This window comes from Cygnus atratus, chromosome 4, assembly GCF_013377495.2.
Source record: "Cygnus atratus isolate AKBS03 ecotype Queensland, Australia chromosome 4, CAtr_DNAZoo_HiC_assembly, whole genome shotgun sequence".
Taxonomy (NCBI): Eukaryota; Metazoa; Chordata; class Aves; order Anseriformes; family Anatidae; genus Cygnus; species Cygnus atratus.
The window spans coordinates 64135142-64155695 of record NC_066365.1 but is presented as its reverse complement, the minus strand read 5'-3'; the positions used below and the strand labels follow the sequence as shown (position 1 = coordinate 64155695).

The 20554-nt window shown below is 36.5% G+C and overlaps 1 protein-coding gene across 1 annotated transcript in view; it reads left to right on the top strand.

Annotated features, from left to right (window-relative positions):
- STX18 (syntaxin 18) overlaps nt 1–20554 on the top strand; it is a 67418-nt gene that overhangs the window by 29795 nt on the left and 17069 nt on the right. The window contains exons 2-5 of the mRNA XM_035547124.2: nt 3265–3332; nt 16181–16296; nt 17708–17785; nt 17903–17969. Of these exons, the coding sequence (XP_035403017.1) occupies nt 3265–3332; nt 16181–16296; nt 17708–17785; nt 17903–17969 (329 nt within the window). The remainder of the gene's footprint in view (nt 1–3264; nt 3333–16180; nt 16297–17707; nt 17786–17902; nt 17970–20554) is intronic.

The following is a 20554-nucleotide window of genomic DNA, read 5'->3' as shown; positions in this document are numbered from 1 at the left end:
AGTGCTGCACCAAAGAAAGGTTAGTGGTTGAATTACTCTGGGATTGAGTTTTAAAACTAATCATATTTAACACTGTGCTCATTTTGGGTAATAAAAGTAAGATTTTGGTAAAATGCAGTGATGAGGAAATGGTGAGGGGAAGGAGAGGGAGGAGCATGCTCCATTACAGCAGGTGCTGCGTGCCTGAACTTCGGAGTTGTGGAGAGAAGAGAGAAATCCCACGTGCATTTAGGGACCAAAACAATAAGCTCTGAGCTAACCAATGCAAATTGGTTATGGAAAATGCAAAAACAAAAAAAAAATAAATGCAAAAAACATTTCCAGGTGAGTAACAAAGTATGAACACCAGCGTGTGCCCTTCTTGTCATTTGCTTTGGAAGAGGATTGATAGAAATTGGAGCAAATGCAAAGAAAACTTACGAATTAAGCAACTTCAGAACTACCTTGTGTGAAGAAACTAAACAATCGGGGTCTTTTGTCTGGGCTGAAGGTGTTGGGGAGATAGGATAATTTACAGTAAACTCATAAGGGAAGAAGAGTTCTTAAGGGAAAGGACTGTTTTGAAACAAGAACGGATGGGTGGAAGTTGGTCATTAGGAAACCTGAAAATTTGGCAGTTCTTATTCATAGTAAAAGCAGTAAGATTCTCGTAAAGGCAGTTGGTTGGAAGAGGCTTTATTGCCCTTAGGATGGAGCTTGATAACACTGTAAAGAGTGTATGGTGTGCCTCTGATAACCCCGGGATAAATGCCAGTTGATGACCCTGGAGATATCTTCAAGATTTATATTTGTATAATCATGGATATTTTGTGTCTGTAGAAGATAAGCATTGTACCTTGTAAAAAAAAAATAAAAAAAATGGTGTGTGTGTGTGAGATAAAATTCACATTCCCTTTATTTAATGCTAGTGAGACCTTTTTCATAAAAATCGCTTTATTTTGTTGATGTTGTAAAGACAAATTGAATTCACAACTATGCCAGTAGTCCACAATAAGATAAGGCAAAAGAGAAATAGCCTCAGTGCAAGGTCCCAGAAGACGCCGTTAGGATTTGAGGGAAAGCAGAACAAGAAGTCTCACTTCTGATGCAAATCTTGGGAACTAAGAGCTCGATGCAAGTATGGGCATAATGGTGTCATTCTAAATTCATGAAAATAGCCTTACAAATGAAGGAGAGGCAAAGTGGGGTCAGTGCAATTCAAACACACGATGACAATTTTAGCCTAAATAGAATGCTCTTTGTGACTAGATGAATTAATTACTGTAAGACAGTGTTCTTGCTTGTCATTCTGATTCTTTCTGCTTGTTAATCACCCCTAAATTGTGGCTATTGCAATAATATTAAGATTTATTACTTATAAAATTTTGCTGATCTCTTTTCTAGTCTAACGTTTGTTCACGTATTAATGTAAATGTTCTGGACCTTGTCTCAGACTTCACGTTTCCACTCTTTGTGCCCCATAGCACTTTCTTTCTGCCTATTAGGGATTATTGTTCTACTGAAACACTGTATGACTTTTTAAAATGTTCTGCTTTTATAGTCAAGCTCAATTTACCTATTAAGCAAAGTTCATGATGTACCAAGTCAGAGCTGAGAAAGAGATCAGAATACAAAAAATACATTCTGGTGGTGATGGGGAGGAACAGCTGTAGAATGGTTTGGCTTAATTTTTGTGCCTCGTTGATCTTGAGGAATGATTTCAGTGTTTCTCTTCTTATTGCTTATGACAGTGCTAACACACTTTAGGAAATTTTGGATCTACTGCAGATAATAACTGAACTCCGTTTGCTGTAATTGGGATGAAATTTCTCGTGTTGTTAATCATATGGAAAAATTAAAACATGGAAATTGGGAAAATTCTTATCTGATAGCATGAGTTATAGTAAAAAGGAAACAGCAAATGATAACAGGGAAAAGTATGCACATCTATTTGCACAGGAAAATGCATTTTAGCTACACAAATCACAGCGGTCTAAGTATGTTTTTTCTTCTTTTTTCAAAGAGTTGCTGATTTTGTGAAAAATAATTGGGCGAATTAATCTTCTATTTGTGCAAACTATTCTGTGTTCTTTCTCTGTGTTTTTTTGTTTGTTTAATTACAAGGACCATTTGCATGAAAATAGGATTTTAAGACTTGAACGGCTTCTGATGCCTTTTCCCAGATACATGGAGTAAACCACATTTATTTTATTTGTAAACTAAAACAACTATTGCTTTATAAAATTCCTTGCATGCTTTTTAAAGATAAATTATTAGTGAATATTTGAGTATATGCTTTAGAAAGGCTCCCCCTGCGCCTCCCACCTTGAAAATACCTACTGGTAATGTATATAATTTCTTCCTTTCCCTGGCCCCACCATGTCTACTTCAAGACCTGCTAAGGAAGTCATATTGGTAGTCATCTCATTTCCATGGCTGATTTAAAACTGGTTTTCTGTACTTCCTCCATTCTCTAAGATAAGTAGCATCTTATGCTACACCAAATCTTTTAAATTCAACTGAAGTTTGCAAAAGTTCTTTCAGATCTTAGGAGTGTTTTCATCTTTTCAAATGATCTCTCTAAAGACTTCTATAAAGAAAATCAAATGGATTTACATCAAAAATGCATCCATGGTCAAGTGGAAAACCAGAAACAGAAATCCAGAAAAATCTGTGGGGGGGAAAAAAAAAAGAAAGAGAAATCTGTTATGGATAAATTCCCTGGCAATACGTGCCATGATAGAGATGCTTTGGTTCAGGTACGAGCTGGTCACTCACTGTATTGCTGCACAAATAGGAAGGTGGGGGCAGCACCTTGCTCTACAAGTTCTCATAACTGAACTTGAGTATTTGCATCGCTCTTCATCAGCAAAATGTTAGAAATTTTCTTGTATAATCTAAAATGCAATTTATTTTCTGAGATATATATTGGCTTCTTGGTTGCTGGTTCATATCACTTTGAAAAGTTTAGTAATGTTTAGTGTTATGCTTAATATTTTAGTGTTTAATATTGTAATTTTGTTTACAGTTTGCTAGTATTTAATATTTAGTTTATGCTTTTTGTACACAAGACATACATTTTTACTATTCCTTTCTAAGTTCTGCCTTCGTACAACAGATCTATAGATGATTTTTATGTACTGACTGCTTGAAAAATGTGAAAATTAATTGTTACAAAATTAATTTTACTAATTCATATTTGAGGAATGGAATTACTGAACTTTAAACATACGAAAATATTGATTCATGTAACTGTGGAGTTTAATATGATTTCTGTTCTTTTAGATTTCCAATATTGGGAAGCTGAAAGATTTTCTTCTGCAACACAGAAAGGATTACATTAATGCTTACAGGTATGTGTGTATTTTGTTTAAGTAGTTTTGATTTTTTTTTAATTTATTTTCAGATTTATAAAGTAAACTGCCAAAAAATCTATAGGCATAATGATTGAAAACAAAACGTAGGTTGCTTATTGTTTGGTATACTGTAAGCTACTTAAGAAGAAGAAGAATGCAGGCACAAGAAGAAACTGGTCCTAAATAAAATGAGGCTTAGAACTTGAATAAGACTTCTGGCTTTTAGGGTAAGATCTGAAACAAAGCAGACTGTCAGTCTGAGCCCAACACCTCTTAAGGACCTGCAGAATAAGTTTCTGCAGTGGTTTCTGAAAGAGCAGAAGACTAGATTCAGTCATCCAGGTTATGCCTTTCACTCTGAGATGTTAAACCTCCTTGTTACCTCCAAGTATATAGTCAGTAGTGTCAGCAGGGCCTGGAGGTGAGTGATGTGAACTCTTCAGATTCTAGAACGTGAATTCAGATGAAGGACGTCATTGAGAACATGGTGTCAGGACAGCAGCAGAGGTTTTGCTTTTCTGTGACAAAAACTTTTTGCTTAAGTTCTGGTAGTTATTGTGTAGATAAAGTTTTAATTCTCAGCTACTAGGAGACATTCAGATTTGCTGGATCTGCTTACTTGCTGATAGCTTTATTAGTATGATTTGCAGAAGAGTAAAATGGAAGTTTTACAGATTGGTGCTAGTAAGAAAAAAAAATTATCATGTGATCTGCAGATTTCACATGCTTAATGAATTAGTAAATCAAGTTATCCTGAGATCTAAACATTTCTGCAACTCGTATTTTGGTGAACTGAGTACAAATAATAATCTCTTTTCTAGTCTAATTCTATATATAATATAGTACTAATAATATAGTCTAATTCTATATATAATATATATAATTCTAAATAATAATCTCTTTTCTAGTCTATTCTAGTCAAATAAACTTGCTTTTTAACTAAACATTTTTCTACATGCAAACTTAGTAGTTATATTATAGGTTGTACAGTACTTCATTCCAGAAATAGGAAATACTTTCTCTTTTGAAGGTTCTTCTGTAAGCTTCACCATTTCCTGTGTTGTATTTCTCCAACGTAATGGCAGAGTTGCATGGATTGAATCAGCCCCATCTGCATTGTGATTCTGCCATAACCCTGACTACAACTAAACTGTTGCTGCAATTCAGGTAGAGGAAACACAGTGTAAAGGCATCTGTGTGTTGAAGATACTGAGTCCCAAATCGATTTAATGCCTTTCTCCGAAAGCCTCAAAAATGAAGATTTTGGCATGTTTTAGAAATGTAAGGCAATGAGAGCTATTCATAGTCAGTACTGGTGAAAATGAAGTTCCTGCGTGGGTGTTGCACAAATCAGTTCTATGTGGAAGGCATACGGGGAGCTGCTTTTCCAAGCAGCGAGCGAAAGTGATGTACATCTATGTGTTATGTCTAGCTCTCTGCTCTTCAGTTGCTTTTGGAATAGATAATGAACAACACTAGGTGGAGCTACCAATTGAATACTGAAATAACTTCGTATTGTGTGAAAACTCCATGTGAATGTATAAACTGAGAAACTGCAAATAACTGCAGAGAATAAAAACTGTCAGTAGCAGATGACTTTGGGGTACTATTTGTGTTTTATTAGCAATAGTGTGCATAAAATAGAGGTGATAAAAAGGAGTTGAAATTTGTTCAAGATATTTTGCTGTCTAAAAGTTGATAATGTATCTTTTGTAAACTCTCCTTTAACCAGTTATCTTGGTAATTCACAGTGATTTTTCCCTGCCTTAGGCATTAACTAAGGAGAGAAAAAGAACTGTCATATCCTTTCTTAAACTTTACAATAATCATGTGAATCTCATCTGATTGCAGTTGATCCTGTCCTTAAAGGTCAAATTTAAAACAAATAGCGCTGTCAGATTCGATACTAGATTGCTCATGTTATTCTGCTTTGTGAATATGAAGAGGGCCATAGCATCCATGCTGGCAGTCTCAGTCTTAAACGCCTCATTCATTCAAGACAGAAGTTTTAATAACAGATTATATGGAAAATTTATAAAGAATTTAATACAAAAAGGTGAACTGGAATTTATGTAGGAGGCTTAATTCTGTTAATCAAATTTGAATACTCTGTATTTTGTCAATTACGCTATTTGTTTGTAAACTATAGTAGAATGTGTCAGTGAAAATTGACTTTTGAATTACGTGGTTGAGTTACTCAGCTTTGTGGAACTTCTTCATAATGTGTTACATCCAGAAGCGTGGTGGTTGCTTCTTTGACCTTACTTTTACAGAATGAATTCTACAGTAAAGATTTATTTTATTTTATTTATTTATTTTATTATTTTTTGTTATTATTTTTGGCATACATAAAATATCCTGAAGAGGAGAGAACTTTAATTCATTTTTAGAGGATTTTTAGAAGATTTTTAACAATGAGAAAGACAACTGGAAGAAAGGTTAATTGAAACTAAGGTCCAGACCCAATTAATCAAACTTTAAGTATTTAAATGAAATACATAAACTGAGTCTGAAAAGCTCAAGACTTACTAATTGCTTGTTCACCTCTTTTCTTCTTGAATTGTCGGTTAGCTGTAACCTGAAAGGCAAACCTTAAACTGATGCAGTGGTCTGAGCTGCACTTTAAGCCATTACACCTTTATCCTCCCCTGTTTATCAGGATTCATTTACTTTCCCTTACAAGTGTTTTTTACCTCTCTGTAATAGGGAATTTTTCTGTTCTGTCATGTTTCACATTGTATCCTGTCTACCATGATTTTCCTCTGGTCAGAACTTCTGAGAGCTTTAGTGAGTGGTACCAGTGATCTGGTATCATCCTCCACTGGCAGCACAAGTTAGAGTAGAAGGCAGTTTTGGAAACTGGCCTATTGGAAGACTTTGATTTACAGAGGGGTACGTACAGAAGCTCCTCCATCAAACTTCTCTCCAAATGCATGCATTTTTTTCGGCATTTTGCTTAAAAAAAAGTGTTGTACTACTGTTAAAATCTGTGTCAATAAAATAAAAACTTGGGCTTTCTCTACAACACACATCTTAAGGAAAAATACTACTGTTTTATTCGGCATTAGAGACTTGTCTTAGAATAAAAAATAATTGTGTATATATATTTTAAAGTAGCAAACTTATTGATCAGTTTAACTATTTTCCTGCTGGCTTCATTATTCATCTTGCTGTTTATACATTTTAAACCTGATGAAGCCCTTTGGGCATCATGATCAGTGAGCACATTTGGTGGCAGGGTATCTTATAAGAAAGGTAGCTAAATCATGGGAGACTGCATCACCACCGCTCCTACTAATAGTAGCTGTCACTGAGCTATCACTGCATATTTTTAACTGCAGTCACTCTCGAAGCATCTTTGGAAGGAAGTGAAACTCAGCAATCAAGTAATGCTCTAAGACATCTCAGAACATTTGAAAATTAATCAGTTTCTGTTGAAAAAATACTCTGACAGTACTTAAAAACTGCATTGACAAACAGTATTTGGATATTTGTTAATAGTTGGTTTATCTTAAGGACTTCCTCACCAGCTTTTTTCAAGTAGGTTTATTATCAAATTTACTTGATAATCACCGAAGTAATTTTCGATTGATTAGCCAATATGGTAAACACCAGAAATTTAAATATTAGAAATTTATCCCTGCTAAATTGCAATCTTTAAGGACTTACCTTGCAATGTAACATTCAGCAAATGGCTGTCTTTAGTGAGAGAGCTGAACGGAAAACAAAACTAAACAAAACCCTTTCCTAACTCTGTGAAGTCTGAATACCAAATTCTTCTCAAAGTGATGCTCTGATGAGGCTTTGTTGATTTTAGTGGAATAATTTCTCATTTATATTGACATAACTGAATACTACCTGTTCTTTTTCAGTTCTGTGACGAATTAGATGTAGGGGTAGAATTAGATGTAGGGGTAGATGGCTGTTTCCTTTGTCTCCCTTTAGTCATAAATGGTTTCCAACAAAACAAGGTGATCACTCATCCTGCCAAGGAGGAGGCAGAAATTCTTCGTTCCTGAACATGTTAACAAGATGTGGGTGACTTTATTTTTTTCTTTTTAACCAAACAGTGATCGTGCCTTTCAGATAAGGGCTGTTAATTGCTTTCCCATTTTTAGTGTATTATTGGCATGTATTCTATGTATTCGTCCTTTCTGTACATTTACTGTAATACATTCCCACATTGCTTTCTTCACTCTGCAGCGTGAGATCCTTTATTCAGTCTTTGGTAAATCGTCTGATGCTTAGTCTGTGAACAACTTGTGCCTTTGCCTTTCTTCACAAGCTCCTTCACATTTTAGACCACCAAGGCAACTTGGTTGTGTTACGTCTGGTTCTAAGAACTAGCTGTAGTATATTAACACTTGGGAATTGGAAGTGATCCTCTGGAGGTCTCCATTTTCTTCAAGAGATCTTTCTAGGTTGAGATAATTCAAAGACCAGTAGTTATTCTTACTGTTTCAATTTAATGAGACATTGGAAAAGAATTAAGATAATTCTGGATTTTAACAGTAGAAGACCTCATACTTGAAAGGGAAATCACCTGTTTGTCTGGGTTAATTTGACTTATAATTTACTCTCTTTTGCAACTGTAGAGATATTTAGAGTCCGTCAGTGATGTGCAGGTTGGTTCTGAGTAGCAATGCTTTTTCCATGGGAAAGGTGGGATGGGTGCCTTCTGATGCATCTTCACTACGTGCTTCTGTGGACCTTCCGTACAGTTAAGTGTGAACGTTTCATGTGTTGTTTACAGCAGTTAATGTGCTTTGAAAAATTATTAAAGAAGCATTTTTGCCTTAAGTAATATCGGAGCCCAGCAATTATTCCTCTTACTCTAACGTTCATCTACCTAGTAAAGCTGAAAAAAACCAAAAAGGCAATAAATCAATTACATGTTTGACCACTAATAGAAGATAGTTGAATGCACGCCCTGGGTTTTGTGGAGAGTGCTCCCTTGATGTAGCTAATAAAAGAAAATAAGTCACCATTAAAGGATTCTAAAAATAGTCTCTTACATGTTTCCCTAGAATGCCAAACTGCTTTATTGTGCTGACTTAATTATGTTTTTATAAGAAGCAAGCCTTTGTTACATTAAGACAGTAAAATGCTTAGGTAGCCTATAAGGACTTCCAAGAGAAAGTCTAGCATCCTCTTCATGAGGGAACGTATAGTATTTTCTTGTTATCTAGGGAATTATTTTCAAATGATTTATTTTCTTTTCTGATTTTACTAAGTTCATATGTCACGTTTTAGAAATAGTAATTCTTCGTAACAGCATTCTGGATTTTCTTAGCGATATTTTACAGAACTGGAGATACTAATTGAGGTGTGTCTATACTGCCTGCTCTAGTAGCTGAAGTTTCACCACAGACTTTAAGAAAAATGTTTTAAGTATGTTGTTGTGAGATGTTTTGTCATTGGAGTAGACAGGTTTCTACCTTGGATTTATGTTGAACAGCTTTTTGATGGTAATGGGAAGTAAATTAAAATGCATAATAAATATTGTTTGAATTTAGTAGTTAAATAAAATAATAATAATAATTTAAAATGTACTGGGTGCCCAAAGGGAAGATGTTTTTAGAAATGTTTGATGTACTTACAACTAAGGTTATGCATACATATACATATGCACACATATACATATGCACATATACATACACACTTATCTGGTAGGGTATGTATATATCTATAAGACAATACTGCAGGTGGTAAGGAAGGTTCATTTCCATTAAACATAGTCCACATCTGTATTTTAGAACTGGTTGATTTCAGCTTCTCACTTCTTTATTTTGTAATGCATTGTTGCAGGAAAAGCTTTTCAAGCAGAAACTTTTTTTCTGCTTGGTTTGGTGTCTTCGTTGAATGAGTAAGCAGAAAGTATTTTAGGCACCATCAGAAAGAGTTACTGATTCCAAAAGCTGGTGTAATGCCTCCATAGGCTGTTCTCTATGCTTTTCCAGAAAAACAGGATCATAGTAAAGATAGATTGGATGGAGCATAGCATTCAGAAAGAGAATGGCGAGGTCATTCCTAACATTCTGCCTTCCTTACTTTTAAACATATCCTGCAGTGGACCTTCTGTATCCTCCCTCCGCTTTGTTTCTGTTTCCTTATCTGTGCTACTAGATTTTTTATTTTTTTCCCCACTAACGTACACTGGTTTCTCCTTAGTCTTTTCTGGTCAATGTCTACGTTTGGGTTTCCACACATGTTCTCCTTGTTGTGCTTTTTCCTCTCCTTTGGACACTGTCCCAGCTGGTGTTGCAGTGAGGTGCAGAAATGAAACAACACTCCAAAAGCTCAGGACAGCAGATCACCTTTTATTTGCAATGGGTTGTACTACACTTATGCACCCCATAGTATAGATCACTTTTTATGCAATAACATGTTGTTACGTTCAGTTTATGATCCAGCATGATCCCCGTGGCCTTCTGAAGTACTGTTTCCTAATCACTTATTCCCTGTGCTCTGTGTGTTCAGGTAATTGTTCCTGCTGCAACAAAGAGCCTCTGACCATCCCTTATTCAAATTCCTCATGTCATTTTTCCACGTTGGCAATATTGTTTTGAACTGAAGTCTTGTTCAGTTAAAACAGTTTTAATTTGCTTACTTCTTTGCCTCTGCAAATTTAGTAAATGTGTACTCCATTTCACTGAGTTGTTATGTAAGTATTTAACAGTGTCAGAAGCAGGACAGCCCCTGTGGAACACAACTCAGTACGTCCTCCTGGTTTGGTGTATAACTACTCTACGTTCAGCTTTCCAAACAATTTCACATCAATACAGTATTTGCTCCTTGTAACTTATTTATTTGCTGGTAGCTTATGAGGATGTCATGTGGGAAGGTAACAAAGGCCTGACTAGAGAGAAGATATATGGCAGTGGTTGGTCTTCATCCATCCGTGAGACCTGTTGCTACATTCCCAATGTAAATTACACGGCATGTGACTTACTCATGATACATCACGGCTATTAGTTATCTTTTTGTTCTTTTCTAAGCAGTTAAAAATTGATCATTTGTTCATTTATTTTCCTAGGCTGAGTGGTCTATAAATCCTTTATTATTTATTTATTTATTTATTTAATACAGATGCTACAGTTTCATCTTTTCATCTACCTAGAACTCATCTATCCTCCACTAATTCCTGGCAGCAAAGATACATCCTTTAATTTGATGCATTTCCTATTTTATTCCAGAGTCTGGCCTCCTGCTTCTGCAAACTATATGGATGTGTATTCACCCTGGGATTTTTTTGAAGCCAGTTAGTTCCCTTCAAGAGCACACCATTGGCATACAGATAGGAGGAATATATACTTTTTGAATTCTGCTTGCATCATTAGTTCAGAAGCACTGCACCTTCAGAAGCACTCATGCCATGACCTGTTATGGCACTGTACACACTCAGTATCCTGTTATTAATATACCACCTGACACTTGCTATTACTAATGAAAATAACAACAAATAACTTTGAATTTTTTTCTGAATGTTGCAGGTACTAAATTGAGCCCAGATGATTTAGAAACAGTAAGCTAAAGGTAGTAGTAACTGCAGTTCACAATTGACCTCAGAGATGAAAGCTAATGCAGAAAAAGCCATTTCTTCATAGTCTGCATATAGTTTTATTTCTTTACTGAGTAGCAAGCCAACACATTCTGGTCTTTCTGTTATTAATATTTGTGGAGTAATCTCTTGTTATCATTGACAATCCCTTGTCAGTAGAGTCTCATCCCAGACTTGACCCTTTTCTGATTGCATCCCTATGTGCTGTGTTCCTTTACAGTTGCCAGTAGTAATCAGACCTAATTTGCACTTTCTGTATTCTGCTTTATTGTATTTGAACTCAATGAAGAGCTCTTGAAATAGCATAGTTCATCTCTTACTGCATTGCCTGTTCTTCCCTTCAATCAAGGACAGAATTGCAAATTGTCCCAATGTCATTTTCATAGGAAATGCCTTCAATGCCTTTCAAAGGAAAGGAAAGGAAAATTTCAAAGGAAATGCCTTCAATGCCTTCTTCAATGCCCTCAATGCCTTCTTTGCCTCAGTCTTTAGCGACAAGACCAGTTGTTCTCTGGATATCCGGTACCCTGAGCTGGTGGAAGGGGATGGGGAACAGGATGTGGCCCTCACTATCCACGAGGAAATGGTTGGCGACCTGCTACAGCACTTGGATGTACTCAAGTCGATGGGGCCGGATGGGATCCACCCGAGGGTACTGAGTGAACTGGCGGAGGACCTGGCCAAGCCGCTTTCCATCATTTATCATCAGTCCTGGCTATCAGGGGAGGTCCCAGTCGACTGGCGGCTAGCAAATGTGATGCCCATCTACAAGAAGGGCCGGAGGGTAGACCCGGGGAACTATAGGCCTGTTAGTTTGACATCAGTGCCAGGGAAGCTCATGGAGCAGATTATCTTGAATGACGTCACGTGGCACTTGAAGGGCAACCAGGCGATCAGGCCCAGTCAGCATGGGTTTATGAAAGGTAGGTCCTGCTTGACGAACCTGATCTCCTTTTATGACCAAGTGACGCGCCTGGTGGATGAGGGAAGGGCTGTGGATGTAATCTACCTTGACTTCAGTAAGGCTTTTGACACCGTTTCCCACAACGTTCTCCTCAAGAAACTGGCTGCTCGTGGCTTGGACTGGCGTACGCTTTGTTGGGTTAAAAACTGGCTGGATGGCCGGGCCCAAAGAGTTGTGGTGAATGGAGTCAAATCCAGTTGGAGGCCAGTTACTAGTGGAGTCCCCCAGGGCTCAGTGCTGAGGCCAGTCCTCTTTAATATCTTTATTGATGGTCTGGATGAGGGGATCGAGTGCACCCTCAGTAAGTTTGCAGATGACACCAAGTTAGGTGCGTGTCGATCTGCTCGAGGGAAGGAAGGCTCTGCAGGAGGATCTGGATAGGCTGGACCGATGGGCATGGGCTGAGGCCAACTGTATGAAGTTCAACAAGGCCAAGTGCCGGGTCCTGCATCTGGGGCGCAACAACCCCAAGCAGAGCTACAGGCTGGGAGATGAGTGGTTGGAAAGCTGCCTGGCCGAGAAGGACATGGGAATACTGGTTGATAGGCAGCTGAATATGAGCCAGCAGTGTGCTCAGGTGGCCAAGAAGGCCAACAGCATCCTGGCTTGTATAAGAAGCAGTGTGGCCAGCAGGTCTAGGGAAGTGATTGTCCCCCTGTACTCGGCTCTGGTGAGGCCGCACCTCGAGTACGGTGTTCAGTTTTGGGCCCCTCGCTACAGGAAGGACATGGAGGTGCTTGAGAGAGTCCAGAGAAGGGCAACGAAGCTGGTGTGGGGTCTGGAGAACAAGTCTTAGGAGGAGCGGCTGAGGGAGCTGGGGTTGTTTAGCTTGGAGAAGAGGAGGCTCAGGGGAGACCTCATCGCTCTCTATAGGTACCTTAAAGGAGGCTGTAGAGAGGTGGGGGTTGGTCTATTCTCCCACGTGCCTGGTGACAGGACGAGGGGGAATGGGCTAAAGTTGCGCCAGGGGAGGTTTAGGTTGGATATTAGGAAGAACTTCTTTACTGAAAAGGTTGTTAGGCATTGGAATGGGCTGCCCAGGGAAGTGGTTGAGTCACCATCCCCGGAGGTCTTTAAGAGACATTTAGATGTAGTCCTCAGTGATATGGTTTAGTGGAGGTCTTGTTAGTGTTAGGAGAGAGGTTGGACTAGATGATCTTGGAGGTCTTTTCCAACCTAGACAATTCCGTGATTCTGTGATATAATTACAGCTCTCCCACGTACAGATCATGTTTGACTACCTGGAATCTTTTCTGTTCAGTCTTAGGTTTCCTTTTTCTATGAAATTAAATCTTCTAATTTTTTTTTAGACTATTGAAGTCTACCTACTTGATGGCCGCTGTCTCTATCTCACTCTTAACCCCTCTTCTTAAGTTGCTTTCCAACCCAAATTTCCTGTGAAACTTTCTGCAGTTGATGAGGATAAAAATCTACAAGAATTGTGCACCCTTCTCCCCTTCTTTGTCCGCATACGTTAGCCAGTGTGTGCCTCATGCTTTGGCACGTTTTTGAGATTCCTTCTGAAAAAAATGGTTCATTTGACCTTTCCTGATTTCGTGATGTAGCAGCCCAGTGATACTGCCACTGGTAGTACTTCGAAGCAAGTCTTTGCGCCTCTGACATGTAGGTGGCTTGGGATTTTTTTGTTTGTTTTGGGGAGAGGGGGTGTCCCTTTGGCCTGTTCCTTTTAAACAAATGGTTCTTTCTCCAGTAAGGTTAGAAGATGGTGATTAGATGGATTTTCTGCATGTGCAGACTTCCTGAGGAGTGCAGTGGGGCTCAGGTACGCTGTTAGTACCAGTGGATGCTGTATGTGTTTTGGCATAATGCCATGCAATTGGTGACTCTATTCTTGCCTTCCCAAGGAGGCTGGAGTTTCAGGTGTCCTTGGCTCTGGGTGGCTTGACTAGATCTTCTTCAGAAGTGCTGATGCCAGACACTAAGCTATAAACAGGAGGAAAAAAAAAAAAAGGAAAGTATTCTATTTATTCTTTATCTAGATTGTCGCATTTTGCTGCCTTTGAAGCTGTGAAACTGCTGTAGGAATTTGACCTACTCTGTTTTTTTATTGGCAGCTATGAAAGGTAACAGAACAACTTGTCAAAGGTGTCAGTAACGTAGTGATGCACTGAGGATAACTAATAGTTACCCTACTAGTAAAAACAAAACATGCCTGACGCAGTTTTTTCATATTCATTTATAATGCTGATTTAAATGAAAGTTCTTGTTTGCATTTTGTAATCTTTACCCTGTAAAGTTAAAAAGTGCATGGAAAGCATAGAACTCATTAAATACCACACAGTTGGGTACAAGAACCTAGGTGTACCACACTCCATGTACCACACTCCATGCAAGCTGTGCAAAAGGAGTAGAGAAGCAGTCTGTCCTAATATATTTAATGGTGTGAATTGTTTTACATTGCATTGTAACCATCAGTATATGTCATTTTAATCAGGCTGTGGAAATGCTGTCTCTAAAATGAAACAATGTCAGATTTTTCATCGTTCAGAAGCTGTTCTCTAAGAGAGTGCAAATGAGAGGTCCAGCTTAGACTACCACTGATTACAATTTCAGTAGGGATTTTGCCATAAATATATGAAACTCATCTGTCCCGAGCAAAGGAGAGCAAATCAGCTCTTGAAATACAAACGGAAACATTATATATGGCTGCTTTTCTGTAAGTCTTCTGTAAATTATACAAAATAATTTTATAATATTTAGAGTGATTTTAATCAGAGGGAAAAAATCCCTAGTATTTATATGTCAAATATGTGATAGTGTTGGAAACAAACAAGAGGAAAATAAAGAACATTACTTGTAATTAGTTTGCCTTTCTATTTGCTGGCTAATTTGTGCTTGGGTACAGGCTGGCCCATCAGCAGATACCAATTTTCAAGCAAGGTGAACCTTGTGATGCTTTTTTTTTTTTTTTATATAGCTTGTCACTCAGGGTGAGGGCAAAGATGTTTTGGGATACTTGGGGACATTAGAGCGAGTTTCAAACTTTGTGGAGGAGCTGTGGGAGAACCACACTGACAGTACTTCGACATACAAGAAGCAACTGGTGGGATTGCGTGTGATGAGAGGTGATAGAGGAGAATGAGGTGAGAAGATGTGAAATGGTCGTAGGGCATTCCCGTGGCAGGCATTGCAGCAGACGTAGGGAAGATTTGGCATTGTTGTGGTGAAGTATGAGGGACATCTCTAGGGTATCAGGCTAGCTTTGGAAACTGAAGATTTCTTCTTTTTATTCATTTAATTGCATTGATACAATTGCATTATACATACCTTGGACAAGAGGAAAAAATTTCATGTATAAATAAAAATCTAAGTTAAAATGTGTGCATATATTGAAAATTTTCTCTCTGGTTTAAAGGCAAAATAGGCTGTGGTGACTGATCAGGAAACCCAAGATGAACGTTGGATAATGTGCTGTAGCAAAGTCTTATCATCCTGTGCAGCCACTGTTAAATGTCTCCATACAGTATGTTTTTCCTGGTGGTTATCTATGTTGTATTAATATTTTACTGACAGGAAGGGATAAAAAGTCTTACAAGTATACTGAAGTAAAGCTCTAATTATACTGGACCCAGTTAACATCGGAATGGAGAGCTCTGCCTAAAACACACTGCTGTTACTTAGCCTTTGTGGTTGGCCTCCATTTTTATTAATTTAGTAACAAAAGCGTATATTAATCCTATTAGAAAATATTAAATACATAATGTATAATCTAAAATAGAAATAAACAATGAGAACATGTTTTAGTAAGTCTTGTAATTTACTTGATATAAAATGTACATTATTTTCTGATATTCTTCTTTAGTGTGGTTTGGATTCACAGATTTCTTAACAGCTACTTTTTAAAATAAAGTTCAGGATTTAAGATAAAGACATACATTTAAGTGAAATAAGTTCCAATTTTTTGTATTTCTTTCAGTATTTGAACTATTCTTTTATCTTACTTGGTGCTGGTTTTTTTGTTTCTTTGTTTTGTTGGAATAAATACTGAGGGTGAAGTTTTATTTTCTAATTGTATTGCCTTACTTTACCTCCTTGGTACTATAGGAGATGATAGGATATGTTGTTCTTTCTGCATCTTTTACCACTTCAAAAAATGTTCTAAATACCTCTCAGCTTTATAGAAGTGATGGATATTGTACTTTTTAGTCTTACAAATAGTTTGTATCTCCTTTTTATGTGTAAATCAGTGTTGCAAAAAAGCTTCTGGGGAGATGGTGAGTGGGAAGAAGGTCCAAAATGTGTGCTTACAGGTGCTATGTTGGGGATTTCTTAAAAGTGACAATTTGTCTTGTTTCTCAGCCATATTATGTCTGAATATGTGAGGATGACAGATACAGAACGTGATCAGATAGATCAAGATGCTCAGATATTTATGAGGACATGTGCAGATGCCATCCATCAGCTAAGAACAGAAGGTAAACCGAGCAACTTCTAAGTATTCTTTCTTAGTTATTAATAAAGTCTGAACATCACATGCTGTTGTGAGATCTGAAATCCTTTTTGGAAAGAGACTGCCCCTGGAATGCTTTTGGAAAGAGACTGTCCCTTTTTATTTGCATCTCTGTAATCCTATTGACCAATTAGCACCATGCTTGGTTTTATTTAATGTAAGTGAAAGGATAAGCCACGGCATAAAATTTTATTTGTTCAAGTACACTAATTAGCAAGTGTTTAAAAAAAAAAAGTCTTAAATACTTACTGTTTAGTAGTAATTTAGCACTGGGGCGTAGAGGCCTGAACCAAACTGAACCAAGGCTCACTAAAGTTAATGAAAGTCAATGGCTGTCTCTTTCTAGGTAGTCCACCTGTAAGGTTTTACAGGTATTCTCTTTCCATGTTTGAGATAATGACATCATTGTACAAAATGTAATAACATCTATATCATTACACTAACTCTTTAAATATTTTCATTAACTACAGACATTTTCTTGAGTTTTTGAATGTAGCCCTCAAAAATTTGTGCTCCAGCAAAAAAAAAACAAAACAAAACTCAGCAATTGTTCAGAATATATTTTAATTGTAAAATACTGTGTGTATATGCATATATGTTTTAAACAGATAATTTACTAGTATATGAAAAGACATAATTTTCATTGTGACAAGTATTAACAATTTTTCTTTTCTTAATGGGACTACCGTTGAACAGAGTCCTGGTAAAGTAACATAATTTTGACGAATAGTGTATGAAATTATACTTTTACAGAACTTATTTCATGTAAGTTGAAGAGAGAACTTGTTTTGTCATTTTTAAGTTGGCTTGCTCTATGTATGTGTTTTACCAGTATACCAAAGATTTTCATCAACTTTGGAATTCCTTTTAAACATACTTAGAGCATTATTCAGAATCACAAAAAGTGATTCATGGATGGGAACTTCCTAGTATCAAAACAAGAAATATGTGAACTAAAAGGATGCTTGACACAATAGATCCCCAAGATTTCCATGTAGCATGTGCTCTGGGAAATTTAAAACGTTAGAAGTTCAACATGTTAAGCAAGTTAAATCTCTAGACCTGTTTTGCAATGCTTAGTTTGATGACATCTATTCTTGTTTAGAAATTTAATTGATGTAATATGACTCAGTGGCATACATAAACAATGACAAACATTATGTGACGCAAGTTGGTTTGAAGTTTTGTTTTCTTGTAATAATTTGCTGGTTTACAGAATGTATATTTAAATATAGCAATGTTCACAATAGTTGTATATAAGGTAGATAAAATGTTGATAGGCTCTTGGATATAACTTGTTTATGAACTGAACATGCAAACTTTTGTGTAATTCAATAAAGTGTTAAAAGATCTTGTATCTTTCTTTTGCATTTCAGCACACAAGGATGTCCAGTCTGCTCAGGTGAAGGAGCACAGAACAGCAGTCTTAGACTTCATTGAAGATTACTTAAAAAGTATGTAGTATTTTTTCTACAATACTGAGTGGTTAAAAATGAATGTTTAACTGTATTTTCCAAGAAAGATATCGTGCTCTTCTAACCTGAAGTTTTATTTACTGATATCTTGAACAGGAGTGTGTAAGCTGTATTCTGAACAAAGAGCCATCCGAGTTAAACGAGTGATAGATAAGAAGAGACTGTGAGTAGTGAGCTCTCGTTGTCAAAAAAAAAATAGTTTAACTCTGCCTTTCGTTTGTAGGTTATTCAACAAAACCATTATTTATGTTTAGATTCTAAGGAGATTGGTTTAGATGGAAATCTGTAGCTGGATGAGGAACTTCCACTATCAGCAGGTGCATTTTATACTTCTGGCATGTAAAGTTAATTCTGAAAATGGCAAAACACCAATACAATGTTGTGTACAATTCGTATATGTCAATGATCAAAGCACTAAATTAGTAAAAAGTGGGTTAATAAACCTAATGGACTTCTACAAGTACAACAAAATATTTTTGCATGTCCCATTAAGTAATATTCTACATAAAATAATTTAGAATTAAATTTTGCACATTGATAATATGTCTCAAGATGCTATTTAGGATACCATCTGCTTAGGTACAAGAGATGTTCACTTCTCTACTTCTCTCTCCCATTCTCTCTTTTTCTTTCCCTCCTTCTTTAGACCACTATCTTTCTGCTAAAGCAAGTGATTATGTTATACTGCTTGAGATGGTGGGGTTTGACAGCAAGAAAACTGCTTAAAATCAAAATCTTGTACGTAACTTCTGAATTGAACCGAAGGAGCTTCTGCTTCCTAACGTCATGGCATACATTCAAGCCGCTAACCTAGAGGTGAAAATCAATGGGAGAAGTTAAAGATGATTCACTTGCTGGCTTAAACTCCCGCCCCCCTTCCTGCCAAGTATCAAACCCCGTATCTTCTGGGGAGTTTTTTTCTTCATACTTGAGATATAAGAATGAGTGAAAATGCACAAGTTAACAAGTTTGCAATTTATTTAATACATCAAAAGCTTTCCATGTATTCTAAATCTGCATTATTTGAATTCTAGCCTTAAGTTCCATGATGCATGTTTTAATATAAAAATAACAAATTTTAGAATATACACATCAATAGGTATAGTACCTTTCTGAGACTTGATGCTTCTTTATCAGTTTGGTGTTTAGCTTGATCATCTATTACATTGAAACTAAAGAGATGTTTTCAGAAGTCCATAAGTATATGTTATTCAGAGTGATTCAGCATGATTAAACAAGATTGGATTCACTTAAATATATCTTCCTGAGACAAAAATAGAAGTATAAGCCAAAGACAAGTAAACAAAGTACCCCAGAACAGATGTGAAATTTATTACAAAGTCACGTGAGAAAAGTAAGATAGGAGTTACAAAAATACCGAGGGCCTGTAACTTTGTGAAAAAAGTAGTACAAAAACATACTGCGTGATATTTTTAGCAGGCAAAAATACATAACCTTATTGATACTCTTCATAGTAAGGAACTTCAAAGAAAGTTAGCCAACTATATCATGGCAGGAACCATGCTAACAAATACCAGCTATTTAGCTTGATGTACTCTTATCGTTGTTTCCATGTCAAATGCAAAGTTCATGATTTCTCAGATGACTAAACAGATGAGACAAGTCAATCTGCTTTATACTAAGCATGAAACAATGAAAAAAAAAGCTATTCCAGAAATTACAATATCACTTATTTAATTGAGCAATAAGGCCCTAAAAAATAACCCAGAAGATGCAGTCCTTTTGTGAAACACGGAAGGAGTACTTCTTGGCCTCTTCTGTACGGATGTAAGAAATAAAAAGCAGACATTGATCAGCTGGAGCCTGTATGCATTGCAGATGTGAGGTAATGGCTAAATTATCATTTAAATTAAAATTCAATTTAAATAAATCACAGGGCATAAACCAATCTTTATGATGACTTGAAGAAAAACTGTCTTTTTTCATGCTCCTTCAACTAGTTGATTTGTAATTTCCCCTAGGATTTCAGTAGATTTCAGCACTTTGTGATAATAGGAATACGCTCCATCCCTTAAACGAACTAGGCATTCTTTAAGTAGCAAATTCCAGGCATTTTGTTCATTTTTAATTGAAAACTTTCATACATTAGCATACCATGGAAAGTAAGGACAACAAATAATGACGGAATGCATTTATTTAAAAGTAAATTAATCCTAGTGCAGATGTTTTTTCCTGCAATTTAGTCAGCATAAAATATGTACTTCTTAGACAATTCCAAGAGGTTTGCAGTAAAAATACACGTCATTATGTTTACTTTTACATGGGTAAACATCCTAAGCTCTTCCAAAAATCGTGTTATAATTTTCATATTTAAGTTGTGTTTATATACTAATTAATATTTTTTGATTTAAAAATTCTGCCAATTACATAGGACTAATTCCATAGAATGAAATGTTGAGAAATAGAAACAAACCCATTTTTTTTCTATAAAGGTACTTGGTTGGGATTTTCAGTTTTTATGTTTATAGGTATTCATATTTATATTACATTTCCAATTTTAAACTAATTTTCCATTAGAATTTCTTGTGAATTATGTATGCAGTTATTCAAATCAAGTTGACTTTTATTATTGGATGATTGGTGTTTTATTAGTATCAGAAGCATTATTTGAATGGCATGGCCATCCAGATAAGTCTGTTGTTTTTTTTTTCCTTGGTATTAGGCAAATTTGGAACTCGGAGGAGGGGAGAATGAAAAGTTCTTTTGTGTAAAACTACACAAAGCCCA